We start from the raw sequence: 23,361 nt of genomic DNA on the forward strand, positions 1-23,361 counted from the left end.
AAAAAAAAAAAAAAAAAAAAAAAAAAAATAGAATTGGGATTTTGTGTGAATACTGTTTAATTAATCATTACAGGTAATTTAAAACAATGCAATTGGGTTGTTCTCAGGTAATGAAAAGGAATTGACTGACGTGACTGGCTTATGCAAACCTAGATTTACTGAAAATCTTTGATTTCAACTATTCTCATCAGACCACATCTCCCAATTTTACTTTAATCACACTTAAGGATGATCATGAGAAATGATTGACTTGGCACCAATGATGGAAAAAATAGGTATGAGCTTAAGTAGCTTAAGAGATATTTAGATTAGTTATTTGTACATATTTTCAACATTTATCAAGCATTACAATACAAAGCCATGGTCTTTATTTTCAGGAAACTTTAAGAAGATATCAAAAGATGCTGAAAAGAACATTCTGATCCAAAAGGTAGAAACACAAAGAGTCATTGAATGTCAGAACAGGAAAAGACATTACACACTGTTTAGTCTGTTTCTCTCCTTTACAGATTTGTAAACTGAGATCCAGAAAGACACAATCATTTGTCAAAGTCATCCTTTAAACTGTGGAATCTTTGGACTCAAATATAAGACTTCAGAGTTTTAGATATTTAATTTTTTAAAAGTTGATAAAGAACATATGATAGTCTCTACCACTTTTATGATTTCCAAAGTGTTGTCTGTAATTCATCCCAGGTTCTTTGGATTTAATTTTGTTTGGGAGCATGGTCCTACATGATGGACTAGTCCCAACCTAAAAAAATTTTCTAGTGTCACTAGGGAGGAAAGACCAATTTCCATGAAACAGAGGACAACATTAGATGCTTTCACTGCCAAACAAAAAATCTGCTATTGGAAGTCAGAGAAGGGAGGGATTGGTGTAACCCGGAGTTGTTCAGGAAAAAAGACTTGGGTCTCCTCTTTAATGATGACTAGAGGGAAGGGTGGCCATGTTGGAGAGCAATGGTGGGGATAGCAAGGGCTGAGGAAAAACAGCAGGAATGAGCCCAAAGTGTCTGGAGTTGCGGAGAAACTTGGTTAAGGGGAACTGGGTTTAGAGGAGAGGGCAAGAGAATCCCCCGAATTCTTTTCCGGTTCAGTCTCAGATCTTCTCTATCCTATCATTTTACCAAGCAGGAAGGTGGAGCCAGAAGGAGGCACATCCTTTATCCACAGTACAACCAGTAATCCCCTCAGGCAGTGCTTCTTCCAGGAGGAAGGTGTTGGGGTAATCTGTCCTGCAATTAAGCTGCTGCTGCAGCGCTTGAGGAAGAGCAATGCCACCAGAGAAATTCCAAGGGAGTTCCAGCCCTCACCTGCCTGAGCTCACTTCCTTCATGTGACATATATATATGGATACAAACAATTGGAAGCCTTTCAACTTGAAACAGGCTTCTAGGAGACCAGAAGCAGCAGCCCTTCCTGAGCTCAGGTAAGAGACCCTACCCTCTACTGACACTGCTCACGTTGTTCTGGGGATCACCTACTTCTCCCAATCATTTACCCAGGTATGTTCAAGGTTACATCTAAAGGACCTTTTTCCATGAGGACAAAAATCTCTTTGAGGACAAATAATCATCATGTTTATCTTTGTACTTCAGTGCCTAGCACAACATTCAAGACAGTGGGTGCTCATTAAATGCTCATCAAATTGTTAGTTCAAGACAATTAACATCGATCTCTACTTAAAATGAATTGATCACTTACTCTGTACTAAGTGTATAAATCATAGATTATTTTATTTAAATGTCAAAACAATTTCTGGGTTAAGTTTAATTATCACCATTTTGGGGTTAAGGAAATGAAACTCAGAGGTGAGCTGACTTGTCCAAGATCACATAGAGGTAGGGTGGCCAACTCATTCCAGTTTACCTGTGGCTTTTCCAGTTTTAAAACTGAAATTTCTGTATCTCAGGAACCACTCCCCAACCCCCAACCTCAGTCCTGGGTAAACTGGAATGACCCACATCAATGGGAACTAGTAAAGCAAGGATTTATTTGGACCCAGCTCTCTTGTCTCCAAACACAGAGTTCTCTCTGATTCTTTTGGGTTTGGTTTGCTTTTTTCCTTTTCCTACATTTGACAGTATCTCGAGTGGTCACAAATGTAAAAAATGTCTAGCATATTGCCTGGCACATAGGAAAAATTCAGTAAGTGATAATGATTATCAGTGCTGTGCCAAGCTATGGAGCCAGTCATATATATATGGATGTGTACATACATATATATATAAAATGTGTGTGTATATATATGTCTTTATACATTTTATGTATGTTATTTCTTTCAAAAATATTAAAATAGTTGAGAAAATTGAAAAATTAAAAAGTAGGTTTATTACAACTCATGACTTTAAGTTTAAATATTTTATTTATGCCCCAAACAAAATTTATTATAATTTTACTGTCCTGGTTTTAAGGGAAGGAAACTCATCAATAATATTTTCATTATATGCTTTTGAGAAACAAAGTTAACCATTAAGAATGAAACATGAAAACAGGGTACATATTTTTCCTTTTGCTTCAATATTGCTCAGCATGGCATAGTCGAATTTTGTCTTTATTTAAAATTTTGATATTTTGTTCCTCATTAACTTTTTAATTCATTTTGATATTGCATTAAAATATTTTTATCTTGATTACTGAAGTTTTTTAGTGCTCCCTTAAATTTTGCACCCAAAATGAGTGCCTCAATTGTTTTACCCTAACCCCAGCCCATTGTCATTTTATCTTAAAATTCAGCAAACACCCTAACCTGCTCTCTTACTGAGGAGCCTCACGCAAGAGTAAAGAGTTCCGTCATCGCCTTTCTTCTCTGACTTTTGGGACCATTTGCTTGGTCTAGGACCTGAGTTACAGGGCCAGAAAAGGGTGTACTTTCGAATCCACCCAGGAGTGCCTGATTACAGTCCTCCCGCAGAGGGCGCTGTGGAGTCCCAGACACTTGAGGGTTAGGTGGAATCCGGCTGATTGCCCATCCACGTCTTGCCTTTCCCTGGCAGTAGGCTTGTTATGAAATCATTGACTTTCTATTTGCCTCTGGGGCTTAAGCGAATCTGTTATTCTCAAATAACCTATCTGATCTCAGACAAAGGCCAAACAGAGCTCAGTTTATTTGCCCTGTGCGTGGCCATAAAATCCAGACAATTTCCCCCAGGTGTTTTCGATAGCGCAGCCGCAGCTTCAGTGAGATTCCTTTTCTCCGCAGTTCCCCTGTGGGTCTGAGGGGACCAGAAGGGTGAGCTACGTTGGCATTCCGGAAGGGGAGGCTATATGCGTCAATTCCCTAAAACAAGTTTTGACATTTCTCCTGAAATGTCATCCTCTGTCTAGTCACTGCAAGTGCCTGCTGTTCCAGGCCTTTCCTGCTGGGCACTAACGGCGGAGCCAGGATGGGGACAGAATAAAGGAGCTACGACCTGTGGCACCAACTTGCACTCAGACCCTGAACTCAGACCTGAAAGCTTCTCTTCACGGGAGGCTTGGCAGTTTTTCTTAGTAAGTGACGCGGATGGGCCACACTGTCTGAGGCCAGATAAGGCTGTTCTGTTCCCCTGTCCCCCTACCCCCCACCCCGTGGACACTTGGAGGAGGGGAAATCAGTAAGTCACGCTCTCTTTGAATTCCTAGCTCCTGTGGTCTCCAGAATTCAAGCATAAGATGAAAGCCTCTAGTCTTGCCTTCAGCCTTCTCTCTGCTGCCTTTTACCTCCTATGGACTCCTTCCACTGGACTGAAGACACTCAATTTGGGAAGTTGTGTGATCGCCACAAACCTTCAGGAAATACGAAATGGATTTTCTGAGATACGGGGCAGTGTGGTACGTAAGCCGGTATCTACCTCTCCTGGAATCCTCTTCCTTCCTTGTCCGTTTCTCTTTCCTGGCAGTCCTGACAGTGTAATCATGAAAAGAGGCAGGCTGGGGACTCGTTACCTGGCGGTGGGGGTGTGGGGTGTATTCCCAAGAAATAACTGTAGTTCAAATATGTAAAATGTTTTGGGAAAGGACACCTCCCACTAGTTCTTGGCAGGCAGTGGATGAGAAGTCTTGATATTGAAGACCCTGGCAGCAGTCAGTGACTCATCCTTGTTCACTTTGTCTTCTTCTGTTTAGCAAGCCAAAGATGGAAACATTGACATCAGAATCTTAAGGAGGACTGAGTCTTTGCAAGACACAAAGGTATGCGCTTGGCCCAGACCAACTCTGGGAGGAGGTGTGGAGTGGGAGCATCTCCATCACCCTGGTCTTGTCTCTGCTCTCCCCTTTCCCCTCACCAGCACACCTGTGTTTTTTTATTGCAGCCTGCGGATCGGTGCTGCCTTCTACGCCATTTGCTAAGACTCTACCTGGACAGAGTATTTAAAAACTACCAGATCCCTGACCATTATACTCTCCGGAAGATAAGCAGCCTCGCCAATTCCTTTCTTACCATCAAGAAGGACCTCTGGCTCTGTGTGAGTGTGGATCTTGGGTAACAGGATGCCTCTCAGCACACAGCTTCAATGGCTTAGCAACTAAACTCTCTTTCCTGCCTCCATTTAATGGATGGAGAAACTGAGTCCAAAAGTTCTAATAATCTGTGTTGAGACATGTGACTAGGTAATAAGAACTCAGTTTTATTGAGTTTTGGGTATATGCTCTGGGCAAAAAGTACTTTGCAAAGTCTAAAGAACTATAAGGTGCTAACTATTTGATATTAATGATAACTCCATTATCTTTGAAATTATACTTTTTCTGTAGGTGAGGTATTCTGCAGTATATTAGTGCATCCTCTGTCTAGGCAGGCAATTAATAGACCATTGAACTTGACCTCAGAATATAGTCTGAATAGGACCTAGGAATTCAATTCTTTTTTCTCCTTCGTGGAGACTCAAAGAGCTCTGGGATAGAGCTCCTAGAGTACAGCTGGGGGTTGTGGGGAGGCCAGATGGGGTACGGGAATGGCAAATGCCTTCAGCACTGCCTGCCTGTTTCTAAAAAAGAAGCAATGAGTTCCATGTTTGAGCCTGAAAGGTAGCTTCCTCTCCTAGCTGATGATGAACTTAATGATTCCAAATGTGAGGTCTGAAAGAGCTTTTCTATAGGAATAAGCATCCTCATGGTTATGGGTGAAAGAGTATAATTTCTACCTGCTTCATGTCAATGGCAAGGGCAAAAAATCAGAATCTGTAATATAATCTATTATTCTTTGGGTGCTTTCCAGCATGCCCACATGACATGCCATTGTGGGGAGGAAGCAATGAAGAAATACGGCCAGATTCTGAGTCACTTTGAAGAGGTATATGCAATTTTGGCACTGATTGGGATGGGTGTGTTTTAAGAACTGAGATCATAGGTGGGTGGGATGGATATTGCAGACATCTCTTAGACATCCTGTAGCCTTCAGGTTCATAGCCCTCTGAAATCATGATGACCAGCCATTGCTTTAACCCAGGGGACACCCATCCAGGGTCTAGAAGAGTACCCTTTCTGGGCGATGCTCTGGAAATGGAAAGGGAATGGCCATGATTCCAGAAGTCACTACAGTGACATTTGGATCTTTTAGCTGCACAAACCAGAGGCAATAGTTTTTCGATGTTCACACACTTGTACATACCTTTGAAACCTCACAATTTCACACACACCCATGCCATTCAATTTCTCACCTTCACACCTTCTCATGTCTGCCAGGAAGGCCTGGAATTTACTCCTCACTGACTAAATCCTACTCATCCTTAAAGACTCAGCCTGGGCATCACTTTCAGGAAGGTGCTGGCTCCTTCTCTCAGAGTTAGAGGCCTCCCACATCATCCTGTGGGAATTTCATCCCTTTATTCACCACACTACATTTTAGTTGCCTGTTTTTGCCAATCTCCTCACTTAACTGTGGATAGGGATTGTGCCATTCACCTTTTCATCCCTAGCCATCAGCCAGGTGATTGGCATAATCAATATCTGTTCAACTGATGTATGCACAGTAGGCAACCCCTACACACACACACACACAAACACACAGGCACACACACACACACACACACACACACACACACACACACACCTTAAAGAAAATAGCTTGATTACTTTGATCTCTGTGATACAAGAGTCTTAGGTAGCAGTTTTGCTTCTGCTACCCCCTTGCACCTCAGTTTCTGTACATACGCCCAGGGTGATGAACTCAATGATTTCCCTTCCTTGTGTGAGATCTTGAGATTCTATAACTTCTTCAAGTGCTTCATCTTGAAAAGAATGCTCTGCTCACAATTGTCAGCAGACCTATACATAAAAGAGAGAATTAACCGTGGAGCAAATGTTGTCTCATGAGTTGCTAACAACATGGGTGTGTATCTCTTTCAGCTGGAGCCTCAGGCAGCAGTTGTGAAGGCTTTGGGGGAACTAGACATTCTTTTGCAATGGATGGAGGAGACAGAATAGGAGGAAAGTGATGATGCTGCTAAGAGTATTCGAGGTCAAGAGCTCCAGTCCTCAATACCTGCAGAGGCATGACCCCAAACCACCAGCTCTTTACTGTATTAGTCTAGTATTGGTCACAGTGTATCTTATTTATGTATTGTTTCCTTTCGTGATTATCTTTATGCATTCCCCATCTTAATTGAGACCATACTTGTACAAGATTTTTGTAATATCTTTCTACTATTGGATATATTTATTAGTTAATATATTTATTTATTTTTTGCTATTTAATGTATTTATTTTTGTACTTGGACATGAGACTTTAAAAAAATTCACAGATTATATTTATAACCTGACTAGAGCAGGTGATGTATTTTTATACAGTAAAACAAAACCTTGTAAATTCTAGAAGAGTGGCTAGGAGGGTTATTCATTTGTATTTCAGTTAAGGACATAGTTACTTATTGCTAATGCTGTGTGAGATATTTGAAATTGAACCAATGACTTCTCAGGATGGGTTGTGGAATAAGTTTTGATGTGGAATTGCACATCTACCTTACAATTACTGACCATCCCCAGTAGACTCCCCAGTCCCATAATTGTGTATCTTCCAGCCAGGAATCCTGCATGGCCAGCATGTATTTCTACAAATAAAGTTTTCTTTGCATAACATCTGCTTGGAGTTTGCAAATGTTTCAAGAGCAGAGACCATGTTGAGGATAAGTTTGAATATCATTTCACCCCAGGTCCTCTTGCTCCTTTGAGGAAGAAGATTTAGGAACCTTCCCTCTCCTGCAGATTTCATCCTCAGCTCTGTCTACTAATTCACACTGCTCTGACCCCATGACTGCCCTCCTCTCAAAAGGACTGTGACAGAGTGAGGGGCTTCAGCCATCTCTGCTTTCACCTCATTGGCTTGGAGCACTGACCTCTCTATACCTCTGTTTTCTTTCTCACCCCATACTCTTGCAACACAAATTACAATGGGCATGAGGCTCTATTATAAAGGTTAAAAACACACAGGTGCAAAGTGTAGGTCTAGAGTCTTGCCCAGGGTATATGAGCCCCCTTTTGGGGCCCTCCCATTTTGGATTCTGTTGAGCCTCAGAGTTTAGGTTGTTACCAGATCAAGTCTTTATCTTTGTGTCCAACTATTATGTCAGTGTTTTCTTTCCAGGCCCACTTCCGGTTGAGTGTCCCTGGACATCGAGAAGCCAGAGTTCTGGCCGGCCTGGTTCCTTCCTTCTTCCCCCACCTCACTCTGAAGTGCACCCCCAGTTTAGGTGCTTAGTTTTTTCAGTCTCAGAAACAACAGTCTCACGCTGATTCCCTGGGTCCTAAAGATAACTCTCCTTACTGCTTTAATTTCTACTCCCTGTTCTTAGCCCGGGCCCTGATATAGATTCAATGACTTTAACTTTTAATAACTCTCATTATACAAGTAACAACTGCCCAACAGAAAAAAATTTTGGAAGAAAACAGAAATATAAAGAAGAAAATTAAAATCACCATAATTTCACCACCTGCAGACAACCACCTTTTAACATTTACATTTATTTTTTCCAGATCTTTTTTGATGGGTTCAAATCATGACTCAGCTCTCATTACCTGAGCAATTTGTGGGGGCGAAACTGAACTTTATTTGGACTTAGTTTCTTCCTTTGGGAAACAGAATGGTAATATCTACTTTACAGGGTGACGGAAGAGGTGGTCTTTTATGTTCCTTTGATTTACTCCCTTGCTTTTGTAAGTTCTTACTCCCCACTATTGTTGCCCACTTTTGATCAGGTTTTTACCCTTTTCACTCATTATCTATCATATTTTTCAGTTGCATGTTTCCTGATTCTCTCTGACCAATCTGATAAACAACTTGGCTCCAACTCGGAAGAAACAGTTGAGAGGTCAACTGCATGGAACTCAGTGCTAAAATTAGAACAATCACCTCCAAGGGATGTTACATGGCAAGGAGGAAGCTGCTTTCATCTGCTAAGGATGTGGTGTCTCCCAGATGGCCATGTCTGAGTTTGACCACAGAGCTAAAGACACAGCTACTCTATTTGCTTCCTAGGAAACCTGTTTTGGTTTGTTTGTTTGTTTTTGAGACAGGTCTTGCTCTGTTGCCCATGCTGGTCTTGAACTCCTAAGCTCAACAAATCTTCCCACCTCAGCCTCTTGAGTAGCTGGGATTAGAAGTGCGTACCACCACACCCAGCCAATTTTGTATTTTTTTGTGGAGACAGCCTGTTGCTCTGGCTGGTCTCGACTCCTGAGCTCAAGCGATCCACCTGCCTCGGCCTCCTCAAAATGCTGAGATTACAGGACTGAAGCCACTATGCCCAGGCCCAGGAAGCATTTTTGACTCTCTGAAAGTCTGGAGGATAGGAAGCCTGGGTCTTTGGGGACTCCATGTCACTATGTTGCCACTGACTTGTTATCTCTTTGCCTGTCTATTCCTCTTCCCTGCAGAACCCATCTTCTCCTCTGAGTCATTTGTCTCTTTCCTCTTTGACTTACTGTAGCACTACATAAGGGAACTCAACAATGTTGAATAATGAGGAATTCAACAATGGAGACATCAAACTAGACTGGAGGTTAAGGGAAAACTGCACGAAGATGGGACCATTGAGGACAAACACTAAAGAATGTTTTATGGTAGTCACTTCTGATTACAATAACCAAAACGATTATTGTCAAGTATTAAGCACTTAGCATGTGCCAGGCATTGTAATGGAAACTTCACGTATACTACGTTATTTAATCCTTAAAACAACCCTAGTCTTATTAAAACAATTAATCTTATTACCAGTTTGCAAATGACAGTGTGCTCACAAGTGGTAAGTAATTTGTGCAAGGTTTTACAGCTAATAGAAGTCAGAACCAAGATATGAATGTGGGTGGTCTGATACTACAACCCTACATACTTTTGGACTTTCTTGTCCTTTTTCCCAGCAATGGCATCTTGTATTCAGAAGCACAGCAGAAAGGAATAATGAGTTTTGGTTTCTTAGAGACATGAGTAAACATTCTGACTCTGACTCTCACTATCTGCAAGGTGGGGATATTACTTGCCAGACTGAATGGATATGAGGACTAAATGAGATTGCAATAGCTAATTTGTACCAGTAATTATAATGTAAGTGTTCTAAGTGTGTTACAAATATCCACCCATCTAATTTGCACAAGAGTATGATGAGATATTTCCATACAGATGAGGAAATTGAAGATGAGAGGTAAAATATCATGTTCCAGTTCACTAGCTACCAATGGTGGAGATAAAATACCAATGCAGGTGGGAAGAATGGAGAGCTATGCTTTTAATCCCCTGCCTTTGCTGGATGGGTAGAATGCCAGTACATAGAAAGTCCCTGACCAGTAGCAGCTCTGGCCATTATCAAAGGAAAATGACGAGGCTTCCTACCAAGCTACAGCACTAACAATTAACTTCCTGGTGCAACTTACCTCTGTGACATCTGTGCTGAATTTTGTTTCTCTATGGGTTCAAATCTTGTTTCTTCAACAAGCAGAGTATAAGTTCCTTTGGAAATGACAAGATAAACATGTTAAATCTCAGGTTGACCTGTCAGCTCTGGTTAATATTAGCGGTTAGACCTTAAATAAACCACTCCCCTTCTCTGGAAGGAGTACCTATTCTGCTGAGAGTCTGAATATACAGACAGTGGCCAGGCCATATCTAAAAATAGAGCTCTGACCCACAATCTGCAACAACCAGCCCAGGAAACCAATCCTTTATCTACAGTAACCAGTCTAGGAAGCCAGCCTGCTCTCACTATGTCAGACTCGCAGGAAGTAAGATCACTGTCACCAGCAATGAGCCCTGGAAGCAATAACACCTTTAACAATTGCCCCCTAACGGGCAGAACTTGATTAATAATCGACGGCTTCCCTAATTTTTGTCCCTGTTTTCAACTTAGGATCAGCCAGAGAAAGTAAAAAATATAAACCCCAATCACATAGGATGTTCACTTCTAGTCAGCATGCCTACAACTTCTCCATGCAAACAGCCTCCAATCAGGGGATACCTGAAGCTTTTCTTCATCCAGCTCTAAAGCTTTCCTACTCCTCTGTCTGCCTTGACATCTCTGCCAAAATGCAGGTGATGATAGCTGACTCCCTCGCTAGAGGAAGTTCTGAATAAACAGACTTTGCTTTTTCTCATTTGGATGGTTTTCAATTATTTCCACACTGCCTTTGTAAAATGACAGGGTTGGGACAGATGATTCTGGGTTCTAGAAACTAGATGTGTTACCACTGTCTCAGGGAACCAGATGTAGCTGCTGCCACCACTGCCTTCCATTGGCAAAAAGGAACCTGCATGGTTTCTGTATCACAGCTTCGGATTCAGAGTTCGATGAATGCATCTGATTGTACAGGCTGAGGTGAGGTCATGTGCTCTGGATGACAAGAAGGCTGGACAAGCTTCCTCTGATGGGAGATAGGCTCTTTCTGATGGGAGATGCCTCTCAAAAGGAGAGACATCCCAAACTTAGGAATGAGGTCCATGCCCAGATGACCAAAAAGACTTTAAAAAGTCTACTGTATCCCTCATTTCCACCATGGCTTGGGGTTGCTCAGATTCCCTATTTGCAAAGATTCAGGTCTTTTCTAACATACTCCACTGTAACTTTGTCTGCCTGTCCCTCTCCATATGGATGGAGAACAAATGAACCATTCCCTCGCTGGACTCTTAAGTTCCTGGTGATAGAGCTATGTTGTGTTTTTAGCTTTTTAGCCTGCCACACCCTACCCCATCTCAGCACAGTATAATACTACATTATTAATAAAGACTGAATCTGAAAGCAAGATAATGGAAAGTGTTTTTTAAAAATATACCAAATGTAATTGCTTTTTATTTGTAAATGCCTGTTAGCTAATTTTTTCATGAGTTAAAGGCCTTTGGCCTTTGTTAGAAAACAGATAATCCACCCTGCTCTGCAAACTGAGCCTTGCTCACGGGAGGCAGTACAATAAATGGCAAAAGAATGACTGAATATAGCCACTCCCTTATTTCACTGGGAGATTGGGAACTTAAAAGGTGACTTTGCCAGCTCAATTCAACTGTCAGGAGCACAGTGAGTCAATCACTTAACGGGAAGAGAGTAGGACTCAGAGGCCTGGAGGCAGGAAGTCATGAATTGTAAGAGCACTCACACCTTTCTGTGTATACTCGTAGTCTTATAGAATGTTAGAAGTGAGAGGGAATGGTCATAGAGAATATGCAGATCTACATGGAGAATATGCAGATCATTTTCAAGGGTCCAGAGAGGAAAAGTGATTTGCCAAAGGTTATACAGTGAGTTATGGCCGAGTTAGCAATAAAATTCAGTTCCTGGCTGGGCATGGTGGCGCATGCCTGTAATCCCAGCACTTTGGGAGGATGAAGGGGGTGGAATGCTTGAGCCAAGAGTTTGAGACCAGTCTGGGCAACATAGTGAGACCTTGCCTTTACAAAAGAAAAAAAGATAAAAATAATTAAAATAAAATTAGGCGAGAGGATCTCTTGAGCCTGGGAGCTTAAGTCTGTACTTAACCGTGATCCTGCACTATACTCCTGACTGGGTGACAGAGTAAGCCTCAGGAAAAAAAAAAAAATTCAAGTCCCTGTACTTCCAGGTCCAGTAAACCTCAATTCAATTCAACAAGAACTAAATGTTATCCAGATTACAAATGAAGAACGTATTTATTCGTAGATGACATGATTATCTAGGTAGAAATATCCAGTGAAATTTACAAAAAGCAACAAACTAGGTGCAATGGCTCATGCTTGTAATCCCAGGACTTTGAGAGGTCAAGGCACGGGGATCACTTGAGCTCAGGAGTTCGAGGCCAGCCTGGGCAGCAGGGTAAAGCCCTGTCTCTACAAAAAATTAGCTAGGTGTGGTGTCAAGCATCTGTGGTCCCAGCTACACAGGAGGCTGAGGTGGGAGGATTGCTTGGGCCCAGGAGGCCAAGGATGCAGTGTGCCATGTTCCCACCACTGTACTCCAGCTTTGGTGACAAAGGGAGACCCAGTCTCAACAACAACAACAAAAGCAACTAGAACAAATAAGAAAGTTTAGTGAAGTTGCAGAATACAAGATCAATATACCAAAACAAATTGCATTTCCATACATCAACAACACACTATTGGAACTTGAAATTTTTAAAGATTACTAATTATAATAGCATAAAAAAATGAAAATACTTGGGGATAAATTAGGGACAGAAGATTTAAAAGATCTCTACTGGAAACTGCAAACCATTGCTGGGAGAAATTAAAGATGATCTAAATAATAAATATATACCATATTAATGGGTTAAAAGATTCAACATTATTAAGATGTTCTCCCCAACTTGATCTGTAAACTTAAGGCATTCACAATAAAAATTCCAGAAGCTTTGTTTTAGGTAAAATTTATAAACCAATTTTAAAATTAATATAAAATGAAACAGATTGAAAATGGCCAGAATAACTTTTAAAAAGAAAAAAATTGGAGGATTAATATTATCTGATTTCAGATTTATATAAAGCTATGGCAATTCAGACAGTATAGTATTGATGTAAAGATAGAAGATAGACAAATAGATCAATGAAACAGAATAGAAAGTTTTGAAAAGACCCATGTATATCTGGACAATCGATTTTCAACAAAGTACAATGGCAATTTGGTTAAGATAAAATAGTCTTTTGAAGAGATGGTGCTATAGTAGTTGGGTAGCCAAACAGCAACAAAACAAAACAAAAACCAACAAACAAAAACAAAAAAAACCCCAAAAACCAAAACCAAAACCAAACAACAACAACAAAAACCCTTGGATTCATATCTCACTTCATAATTAAAACTTAACTAAAAATAGACCCTGGATCTAAATGTACAACTATACAACTTCTCCAAGAAAACCCTTGTGACTTTGGATTAGTCAAAAATTATTTAGATATGACAGCAAAAGCACAATCTACAAAAGAACAAATTGATAAGTAGTACTTCATCAAAGTTAAAAATTTCTGTTATTCAAAAGACTTCTAAGAAAATGAAAAGATAATCCGTAGTCAGGGAGAAAGCATTTATAAATCCTGTATATGATAAAGAACTTGTGTCCAGAAAACATAAAGAATACTCAGAACTCAATCACAAGAAAACAATGCAATTTTCTAAATGAGCAAAAAGTTTGGACATCAAAAAAGATAAACAAATGCCTGCCTCCACCTCCCCCCTCCCCCAAAAAACACATGAAAGAATGCTCACCATCATTTGTCAGTATGTAAGTGCAAATTAAAGCCACAATAAGATAGCACACCTATTAGAATGGCTACAATTATCAAGAATGACCACACTAAGTGTTGGAGAGGTTGTGGAAGAACTAAAATTGTCTTATAGTGCTGATGATAAGAATGTAAAATAACACAACCACTTTGGAAAACAGTTTGGTGATTTCTTAAAAAACTGTATGACCCAACCATTCCACTTCTATATGTTCATCCAAGAGAAAAGGCAGAATATGTCCATACAAACACTTATACATGAATGCTCATGTCAGCTTTATTTTTAAAAGTCAGCAATTTGAAACAATCTTAATGTCATTAGCAAGTGAATAAACTAATTGCAGTAGATATGTGCATTATCTTGATGGTGGTGAAGGTTTTATAGGTGTATACGTATGTTGAAACTTATCAAACTGTATACTTCAAATATGTGCAGTTTATTGCATGCTAATTATTGCCCAGTAAAGCTGTGAAAAATTCAATTCAAGATAATTTCTTTTCCAGGTATTGCAGATGTTAAAAATGCATAAAGAGAGTATGTGGTAGGGCAGTCACTGTCCAGCAATACGAGGCCCAATGTGATTAAGGCAAGATGTTCAGGCAGGGAGGTCAGGGAAGGCTCTCTGAAAAATGGCTCCTTGGATTGGACTTTTAAGGTCCAATTTGATGTCAGTGAGTAGCATGGGAAGACAGAGACTTTGAAGTCCTGCTAGCTCAAGGAAGTGGCTCAATCCTGAACTAATATCAATATTCCCTATCACATTTATAGCATAGAGTAGTTCAAAATACTTTTATTTAAATTATTTAATTTGCTTCTTTATGTACCACCTCCTATGAAAGTGATTGAGAGAGACTTACATGAACACATGCAATACAAAAAGAGTTAAGGCAAATAGATGAAATACTTGGAATACAGACAATATAATGAAATTGTGCTAAGATCATTCCACAAAGGATATATGATAAGGTTCTGAATCATAAGTTGGTAGAAGGATTAAAATTTGGCTCTGAACTTTCTAAAGGATGGAACAAAGAGAGAAGCATGATCATTACAAAAAGTACCAAGCATTCTTTCCAACAACTTGGAAAAGGCAAAGAAGAATGGAACAACTTACCAAGCACTTTGTTCTCTCATTCAAACCTCACATACTCTGAACAGTGGGCCTATCTTTACAACTGATGGCAGAGATCAGTGATTTCTGGAGCTGTTATGGAGATGGTTAATATATGGAAGTAGCTCCCTCTTTGTCTTGCATAAAGGAGGGAACCGCTGCTGGTCTTTAAATTAATCTTTTCACTGAGAAGGATTCAGAAATAATCTGAAAAATCCTTTTCAGAGATAGAAAACCAGCTTTGGGACTGGGTGCAATGGCTTACACCTGTAATTCCAGCACTTTGGGAGGCCAAGATGGGCAGATCACTGGAGACCAGGAGTTTGAGACCAGCATGATCAACATGGCAAAACCCCATCTCTACTAAAAATACAAAACTTAGCCAGGTGTGCTGGCGGACAACTGAAATCCCAGCTACTTGGGATGATGAGGCAGGAGAGTCTCTTGGACTGGGAGGTGGAGGTTGCAGTGAGCAAACATTGTGCCACTGCACTCCAGCCTGGGCAACAAAGCAAGACGCCATCTCAAAAGAAAAAGAAAAAGAAAAAGAAAAGAAAAGAAAACCAGCTTTGGATCATCTCAATCTATGATTAGATCAAGATGATATGGAATTACTAATCCCCTAGCTTTCTTCTAGAAGCAAATGTAAATCCACCTCAGAGGAAGATAATATTATTACAATATGAAAAAAATCTGAAAGTATTAGAGAGGTAACAAGACAGGCATAACTATAGGGCCAAGTTTGGGACATGAAAACTCACAGAAGTGAGTCCAGTGTTGGGGGATGCTTTTGCCCTAGGGATGTAATCTAAATTCACAAAAATTAATGTAAGTTTGGAAGACTGAGAGGCTGTGAATAAAGGTATTTTTCTCAGAGCCTACTAAAGAAGGCTCTGGTAACCTCCTTTCCAGGCTTTGAGTTGGGATCTCAAAGTGCTACAACCTAGGAGTGAAACTGCCTTTGCAAAAATTATGACAGTGAGAGAAATCTGACAGAAAAATTATGACAGTGAAATAAATCTGACATAACTAACTCCATCTTTCTTGTAATCTTCAAGCTGCCCTTGTCCATTTCTGGGCATAAGCCAAGCTAACTATGGGAGGAATTTAGTTTACAGTTCAACTTTAAAACAAAGGTGATAATACCCCCTTCCTGAAACTAACTCGCTCTTGCTCAGGGACTGAAACTACCTGTGCAAAACTAAAATTAGCAATAAGGTTAGAATTATAGTTCAGGAGTCATGTAGCCAGAGGTCACAAAATTTGTAACCTCCCCAATTGCTCCTATAGATAACATTACGGTTGTCAAACCTAAGATTGGCATTTGAGGTATTTTCCAGACCCTGCATTTTGATAGACCAGCTGATGGTCCATCTGAACCAGTAACCCATACCAAGAAACTTACCCATTTGGTCTTGTGACCCCCACCCAGAAACTGACTGAGCATAAGAAGACAGGTTTGATCCCCTATGATTTCATCCCTGACCCAACCAATCAGCATTCTCCATTCCCTAGACCCCTGACTGACAAATATCCTTGAAAAGCCCTAGCCTCTGAGTGTTTGAGGAGGCTGATTTCAGCAATAATTCCTCCCATCCATTTGTTCGGCTATCTAGCCCTGTGATTATTAAACTCTTTCTCTGCTGCAATATCACTGTCTTGGTGAATGGGCTTTATCTGTGCAGACAAGAAAAACCTACCTGGTGGTAACAGGAGAAATGGTAATTCATAAATAGGCTAGTTATCCCAGGAACAGAAAACCAGCTTTAAATCATCTCAGTCTATGATTAGATCAAGGTAATATGGGTTTACTAAACCCCTAGCTTCCTTCCAGAAGCAAATGTAAATCCATCTCAGAGGAAGATAATGTTATTCCAAGTTTAACATTATTTTCATAATTTGTCATATACAATATCTGGAATTCAAAGACAAATAACATATGAGAAGACAAAATAATGGAAAAAATAATGTTATTTTTCAAAGAAAAACATGATAGAAATAGGTATACAGGGAGTATGGATAATAGAATTATCAAATATAGGCTTTATAGTAGCTATGAAAAATATATGTAAGGAAATAAAAAGCAAGACCATTTCAACAGAGAACTGGGAACTATAAAAAAAAATTATTTGAAATTCTAGAACTGAAAAGATAATACAAATTTAGAATTCAATGGATGAAACTTGACAGAGATTAGATATAGATAAAGACAGAAAATATCCAGAAAAAAATAGAGAGGCAAAGAAATGGAAAATACAGAAAATCATACAAAAAATAGAGAACACAGTGGAGAAGTCTTTATACATGTAATTGAATTCCCTGAAAAAGAGGTAAGAGAAAGTGTGGGGCAGAAACAATATTTCTAGAGATAATAACTGGAAATTTTAAGAAGCTGATAAAAGGTATAAGATCACAGATTTTAAAAACTCCACAACCCCAGCCAATCAAAATACAAAGAAAACACATCTAATCACATTATAGTAAAACTACTGAAAATTAAAGACAAAAATATAATTTCAGAAACAATCAGAAGAAAAGAAAAACTAATTTCAAATGACTAAGACTAGCAACTGTCTTCTCAACAAAAACAGGAAAAGCCATAAAATAAGGAAATGATATCTTTGAATTGCTGGGAGGAAAAACAACTAAAAAGAAAAACATGTACTGTCAACCTAAAGTTCTATAACCAGAGGAGATATGCTTCATAAATGATGGTGAATATAGATATAATATACTCTATCAAAATCTCAACTGGCATTTTTTTTTTTTGTAGAAATTAACAAATTGATCTGTCTTAGTCAGAGTTCTCGAGAGAAACAGAACAAATAGTATATATGGATTATAGAAGCTGAGATGTCTTGAGATCTGCAGCTGGAAAGCTGGAGACCCAGGAAAGCCAATGGCACAGTTCTAGTTTCAATATAAAGGCCTGATAACCAGGAGGGCCAATTTTATAAGTTCCAGTCTGAGTACAAGTCTGAAGGCAGGAGAAAACCGATACCTCGGCTTGAAGACAGTCAGGCAGAGAGTGAATTCTCCATTGCTCAGGGTTGTTTTGTTATTTTTGTTTTTGTTCTGGAGACAAGGTCTTACTCTATCAACCATGGTGGAATGCAGTGGCGCAATCACAGCTCACTGCAGCTTTGACCTCGTGGCAGCTCAGGTGATTCTCCCACCTCAGCCTCCTGGGTAGCTGAGACTATAGGTTCACACCACCACACCTGGCCAATTTTTTATATTTATTATAGAGATAGAGTTTCACCATTTTGCCCAGACTGGTCTTGAACTGCTGAGTGCAAGTGATCCTCCCATTTCAGCCTCCCAGAGTGCAGGGATTACAAGCATGAGTCACTGTGCCCAGCCTCAGAGCTTTTATTACATTCAGACCTTCAGCAAATTGGATGAGGCCCACCTACATTGGGGAGGAAAATCTGCTTTACTCATTCTACTGATTCAAATGTTAACCTCATCCAGAGACACCTTATAGACATACCCAGGATAATGTTTAACCACATTTCTGCATATCCTGTGACCCAGTCAGGTTGATACATAAAATTAACATCACATGATCTTAAATTAATATGAAATTAAGGGAACCCAGAACAGCCAAAATTATCTTGAAAAAGATAAACAACGTTGGAAGAGTCACATTTCCCAGTTTCAAATTTATTACAAAACTACGGTAATTAAGACAGGGTCGTATTGGTAAAAGACTAGACATGCAGATCAATGAAATAGTGGTAAGAGCCCAGAAATAAATCCTTACATTTATGGTCACTTGATTTTTCAACAAGGGTGACATTACTATTCAATGGGGAAAATAATAGTCTTTCCAACAAGTGGTGTTGGGACAATTGGATATCCACAAGTAAAAGAATGATGCTGGACCCCTATTCACAACATACACAAAAATTGACTCAAAATGGCCGGGTCTGGTGGCTCATTCTTGCAATCTCAGCACTTTGGGAAGCTGAGGCAGGCAGTTTGCTTGAGCCCAGGAGTTTGAGACCAGCCTTGGCAACATGGTGAAACTCCATCTCTACAAAAAATATAAAATACTAGCCGGAGGTGCCAGCACGTGCCTGTAGTCTCAGCTACCCAGGAGGCTGAAGTGATAGGATCACCTGAGCCCGGGAGAGTGAGGTTGCAGTGAGCTGCGATCGTGCCACTGCACTCCAGCCTGGGTGACAGAGTGAGACCCTATCTCAAAAAAAAAAAAAAAAAAAAAAAAAAAAAAGTAAGAACCCAAAGTATAAAACTTATATAAGAAAGCAGTAATTCTTTATGACCTTGGATTAAGCAAAGATTTCTTAGATATGACACTAAAAGTACAAGCAACAAGAGAAAAAAAATAGATAAATTGGAGTTCATGAAAATTTTACACTGTTGTACTTTAAAGGACACCATTGGCCAGGCATGGTGGCTCATGCCTGTGATCCCAACTCTTTGGAAAGCTGAGGCGGGCAGATCACCTGAGGTCAGGAGTTCAAGACCAGCCTGGCTAATATGGTGAAACCCCATCTCCACTTTTTAGTTGAATTTTTTTGTACAAAAATGAGCCAGGCATGGTGGCCTGTGCCTGTAATCCCAGCTACTTTAGAGGCTGAGGCAGGAGAATCGCTTGAACTCGGGAGGCGGAGGTTGCAATGAGCTGAAATCATGTCACTGTGCTCCAGCCTGGGTGACAGAGTGAGACTCCATCTCACACACATAAATAAAGGACAACAACAAGAAAGTAAAAGACATTGACAGAATGAAAGAACATATTTGCAAATTATATTAGATAAGGAACTGACATAGTTTGGATATTTGTCTCCTTCCAAATCTCGCATTGAATTGTAATACCCAATGCTGGAAGTGTGGCCTGGTGGGAGGTGTTTGGATTATGGGAGCATTCTCTCATGGCTTGGTGCTGTCTTCATGACTGTGAGTGACTTCTTGCGAGATCTGGTTGTTTATAAGTGTGTGACACCTCCCCATCAGCTCTCTATCTCTTGCCCCTGCTTTTGTCAAGTGAAGTGCCTGCTCCTGCTTCACCTGCTCTGGATAAAAGCTTCCTGAGGCCTCCCCAGAAGCCAAGCAGATGTCAGCACCATACTTGTACAGCCTGCAGAACCGTGAACCAATTAAACCTCTTTTCTTTATAAATTACCCAGTCTCTGGTATTTCTTAATAGCAGCACAAGAATAGCCTGATGCAGGAACTTAGCCTACAGAATATATAAGGAACATTTAAAACTCAGTGATAAAAAGACAATTCAGATTGAATAGACATCTCACCAAAAAAAAAAAAAAAAAAAAAAAGATATATGAATGGCCAATAAGCACATGAAAAGATGCTCAACATCATTAGTCATTAAAGACAGTCAAATCAAACCTACAATGCAGTAACACTACACACCCACTAGGATGGCTCAGATATAAAAACATAGACAACAATTAGTGTTAATAAGAATGTGGGGAAGTTGGAACCCCCATACATTGCTTTATAATCCTATTGCTTGTGGGACTGTAAAATGGTGCAGAAACTTTAGAAAACAGTCTGGCAGTTTCTCAAAATGTGAAACATGGAGTTACCATATGACTTAGCAATTTCACTCCCAGGTATTGAAAGGGAATTGAAGAGATGCCCACACAAAAACATGGACACAACTGTTCATAGCAGTATTATTCATGATGGTCAAAAAGTGGAAACAATGCAAAATCCTTTAATTGATGAGTGTATAATGACACGTGGTACATACATACGATAGAATATTATTCAGCAATAAAAAATGAAAAACTGATACATGCTACGACATGGATACACTTGGAAAACATTAAGCTAAGTGAAGGAAACCAGTCACAAAAGCTTCATAGTGTATGATTCCATTTATATGAAATGTTTGTAATATGATTCCATTTATATGAAATATATATTGTAGGATTCCATTTACATGAAACATTCAGAACAGGCAAAACATTCAGAACAGGACAAAAAGTGAACCAGACTTCCAGCGACTGAGGAATGGGAAGAGTCGGGAATGACTGCTAATGGGTATGAGGCTTCTTTCTGGAGTGATGAAAATGTTCTGAAATTAGTGATGCTGATTGCACAACTCCGTGAAACTACTAAAAACTGCTCCATTGTATACTTTGAAAGGATGAATTTTATGGTTTGTTATTATGGCCCAATAAAGCTATTATTAAAAAATGAAGATGAAATAAAAACATTTTCAGATCATCAAACATAAGGGGAAAGTAGAAATAGTTATTTAATTTGCAATGATTTTAGAACAAAGTGATTTGGCTTGTTAGAAAATGATTGCATTCACATCTACTTTCATTACTATTGTTGATCAAAAAAGAGCTTGCTCATTGAATTTGGTCCTGAAGTTTTCATGTCATATTCTCTTATGACTTGTTTTAGTATTAGACTCCTGTTATCATTTTAAAGCAAATTTACAGTCTCCAGAAATAAACTGGTAAGAACTGGGACTAACCACAGTATATTTCGTTGTTTCTATCTGGGTTACTATTATGAACATTTTATCGGGTAGTTATCTTTTAAAAAATCATATAGTTACAGGGTGAAAAGTTTCTTGTAATTGTCTAGCCTCTCTGATCTAGGCTCTTTTTGTTAGGGAAAGGCATTGAACGTGGCACAGGAATACATAAAAATAAAATTAGCAATTGTTAATAATAGCTAATTTTAATTTTTTTCTTAAGTATTAAAAAAATAGAGAGGGGGTCTCTCTATGTTGCCCAGGCTGGTGTCAAACTCTTAGACTCAAGGGATCTGCTCACCTTGGTCTGCCCAAAGCGCAGGTGTGAGCCACTGCTCCCAGCCAATAATAGCTTACTCTTTCTAGCGCTTACTAATGTGTCCAGCTCTCTTCTCTGTGCTTTGCCTGTATTTTCTCATTTAACTCTTATAAATACTTATGAAGTAGGTGATATTGTTATTCCCACTTCACAGATGAGGAAACCAAATCAAAGAAGAATCAAGTAATTTATTCAATTATTTGAATGGTTGTTCAAAGTCACATAGCTAGTAAGTTACAGAGCCAGGAATACAAACACACAGTGTGACTCTGTAGTCTGCATGTTTTCCAGAACACTGTACTGCCTGCCAAGTATTTAAACTTGGAGTCAGAGACCTGAATGAATTCTAGGTAGTTCCATTTTCTAGTTCTATGAGCTTAGGCAAACCACCAAATTTCCCTTTGCCTTGGTTTTATAATCATAAAATAGAGATTGTGATATCTGCTCTATCTTATAGGCTTTTTATGGGTATCAAATTGTAGAAGTACTTTGTAAAGCATTACACGACCCACTGGCTCACTGGACTAGAGTGGAAACTCCCCTGCTCCCTGCCTCAAAGAAACCCAGCCAGTTGAGCTAGCTCCCCTTCCCCTACAAGTATTAATTTGCCTCCACTGAATTACAGTGGGGCTGAAGAACTTTCTGGGGAAAAGGCTTGAACCCTATTCATACTTGGGATTCAACACTCACAGACACGGCTGATAGATCAGAGCATACAGAATCCAGATTACAGGGGGTTAATGGCAACCCCTACCCCTTAAAGAGGATACACCTTGAGAAAGAAAGGAGTGTGACATGGTGAACTGTGCTCAGTAACGGGAACCAATGTCACTGATATTAATGAATTCTGGTCCCATGTTACCAGAAACTCCTCCAAACCAACCACTATGGAGGTATGTGGGCATCCTGAGGCCAAGAACGGCTCAGAGTGTACATTGAGAAAGCTGCTTCACTGAACTCTGCAACACTTTGAACTCAATCTCCTTATTGGGGTGAATGTGACCTCACAAAATTTTTTGGCAGGAGCAAATTAGCACTGAGAAGCTGCTGAAGAGAATCCACTTCTCACCACCAGTGGGGTCACACATGGAGCTTGCAATAGCTCGCTCAGCCAGCCCTGAAAGGACAGACTGCATCATGGGCCTGGAAGAAACGTCCCTTTGAGAATTCTCAAAACACTCTAGAGACAGACTCTGCAAGAACCTGCTATGTTTATATGAGCAGATGGAACCACAGAATTTCAAGATTTTTCATTTCTAATTTTTAATCACAGGCTGTGGAAATATGAACATTCAGGTTATGCTATTCCAAATTATTTTTATTATTTTATTGTGGGAAAACAGAATTCAGTCAACCGGGATTAAGCAACAAAATCCACTTCCTTGTGGGATCATCTCTCTGGGCTGGGAAGAGGGATGAAGATGTTTCAAGGCAGAGATTACTCCATGGAGGAAAACACCCTCTCTTCATTTTCATGAGTAATAAATTTTCCAAGAGGATATTTTTTGGAAGTTGAAGGCAGAGTTTAAATGGAAAGCCCCACCCACTGCTGCTGGAAGCAACTTCTCTTCATCCTTTCTTCGACTTTTGATGCTTCCCTGGATCTGATTATTTAGCGGCGGGCAAAGGCTAGAGATGAGAATCCAAAAGATAAGATTTCAGTGTAAGAACCCAAGTCACTTTGCATTTCAAGTACCATATGTAAGCTTTTTCAGGACACAAACTCTAGTTGCTCTTATTCTGGGGCAAGCTCGGACCTGCCAGGCCTTATCCTGCCTTTCTTTGCCAGTTTTAAAAT

The 23,361-nt window shown here is 39.8% G+C and overlaps 1 protein-coding gene across 3 annotated transcripts; it reads left to right on the forward strand.

The window, feature by feature from the left end:
* The first annotated feature begins 3,162 nt into the window (after positions 1–3,162).
* On the forward strand, positions 3,163–7,059 carry IL20 (interleukin 20). 3 transcript variants are annotated; one of them, XM_023187031.2, is made up of 6 exons: positions 3,163–3,495; positions 3,628–3,816; positions 4,111–4,176; positions 4,299–4,451; positions 5,201–5,275; positions 6,331–7,056. In XM_023187031.2, the coding sequence occupies exons 2-6, from the start codon at positions 3,658–3,660 to the stop codon at positions 6,406–6,408; spliced, it is 531 nt and encodes a 176-aa protein (XP_023042799.1). In that variant the 5' UTR covers positions 3,163–3,495; positions 3,628–3,657; the 3' UTR covers positions 6,409–7,056. The 3 variants fall into 3 exon arrangements, with proteins under 3 accessions (XP_023042799.1, XP_023042798.1, XP_023042800.1); XM_023187030.1 differs by lacking the exon at positions 3,163–3,495 and having other exon boundaries at positions 3,614–3,816; positions 6,331–7,059; XM_023187032.2 differs by lacking the exons at positions 3,163–3,495; positions 5,201–5,275 and having other exon boundaries at positions 3,658–3,816; positions 6,331–6,408.
* The last annotated feature ends 16,302 nt before the right edge of the window (positions 7,060–23,361 follow it).

Source organism: Piliocolobus tephrosceles, chromosome 1, assembly GCF_002776525.5.
Source record: "Piliocolobus tephrosceles isolate RC106 chromosome 1, ASM277652v3, whole genome shotgun sequence".
Lineage (NCBI taxonomy): Eukaryota > Metazoa > Chordata > Mammalia > Primates > Cercopithecidae > Piliocolobus > Piliocolobus tephrosceles.

Excerpts from the sequence above, each read along its gene's own strand:
- IL20 (XM_023187031.2), top strand. The coding sequence starts at position 3,658 with ATGAAAGCCTCTAGTCTTGCCTTCAGCCTTCTCTCTGCTGCCTTTTAC. Across the intron at positions 3,817-4,110 it reads CTGAGATACGGGGCAGTGTG|CAAGCCAAAGATGGAAACAT; the intron begins GTACGTAAGCCG and ends TCTTCTGTTTAG. Across the intron at positions 4,177-4,298 it reads AGTCTTTGCAAGACACAAAG|CCTGCGGATCGGTGCTGCCT; the intron begins GTATGCGCTTGG and ends TTTTTATTGCAG.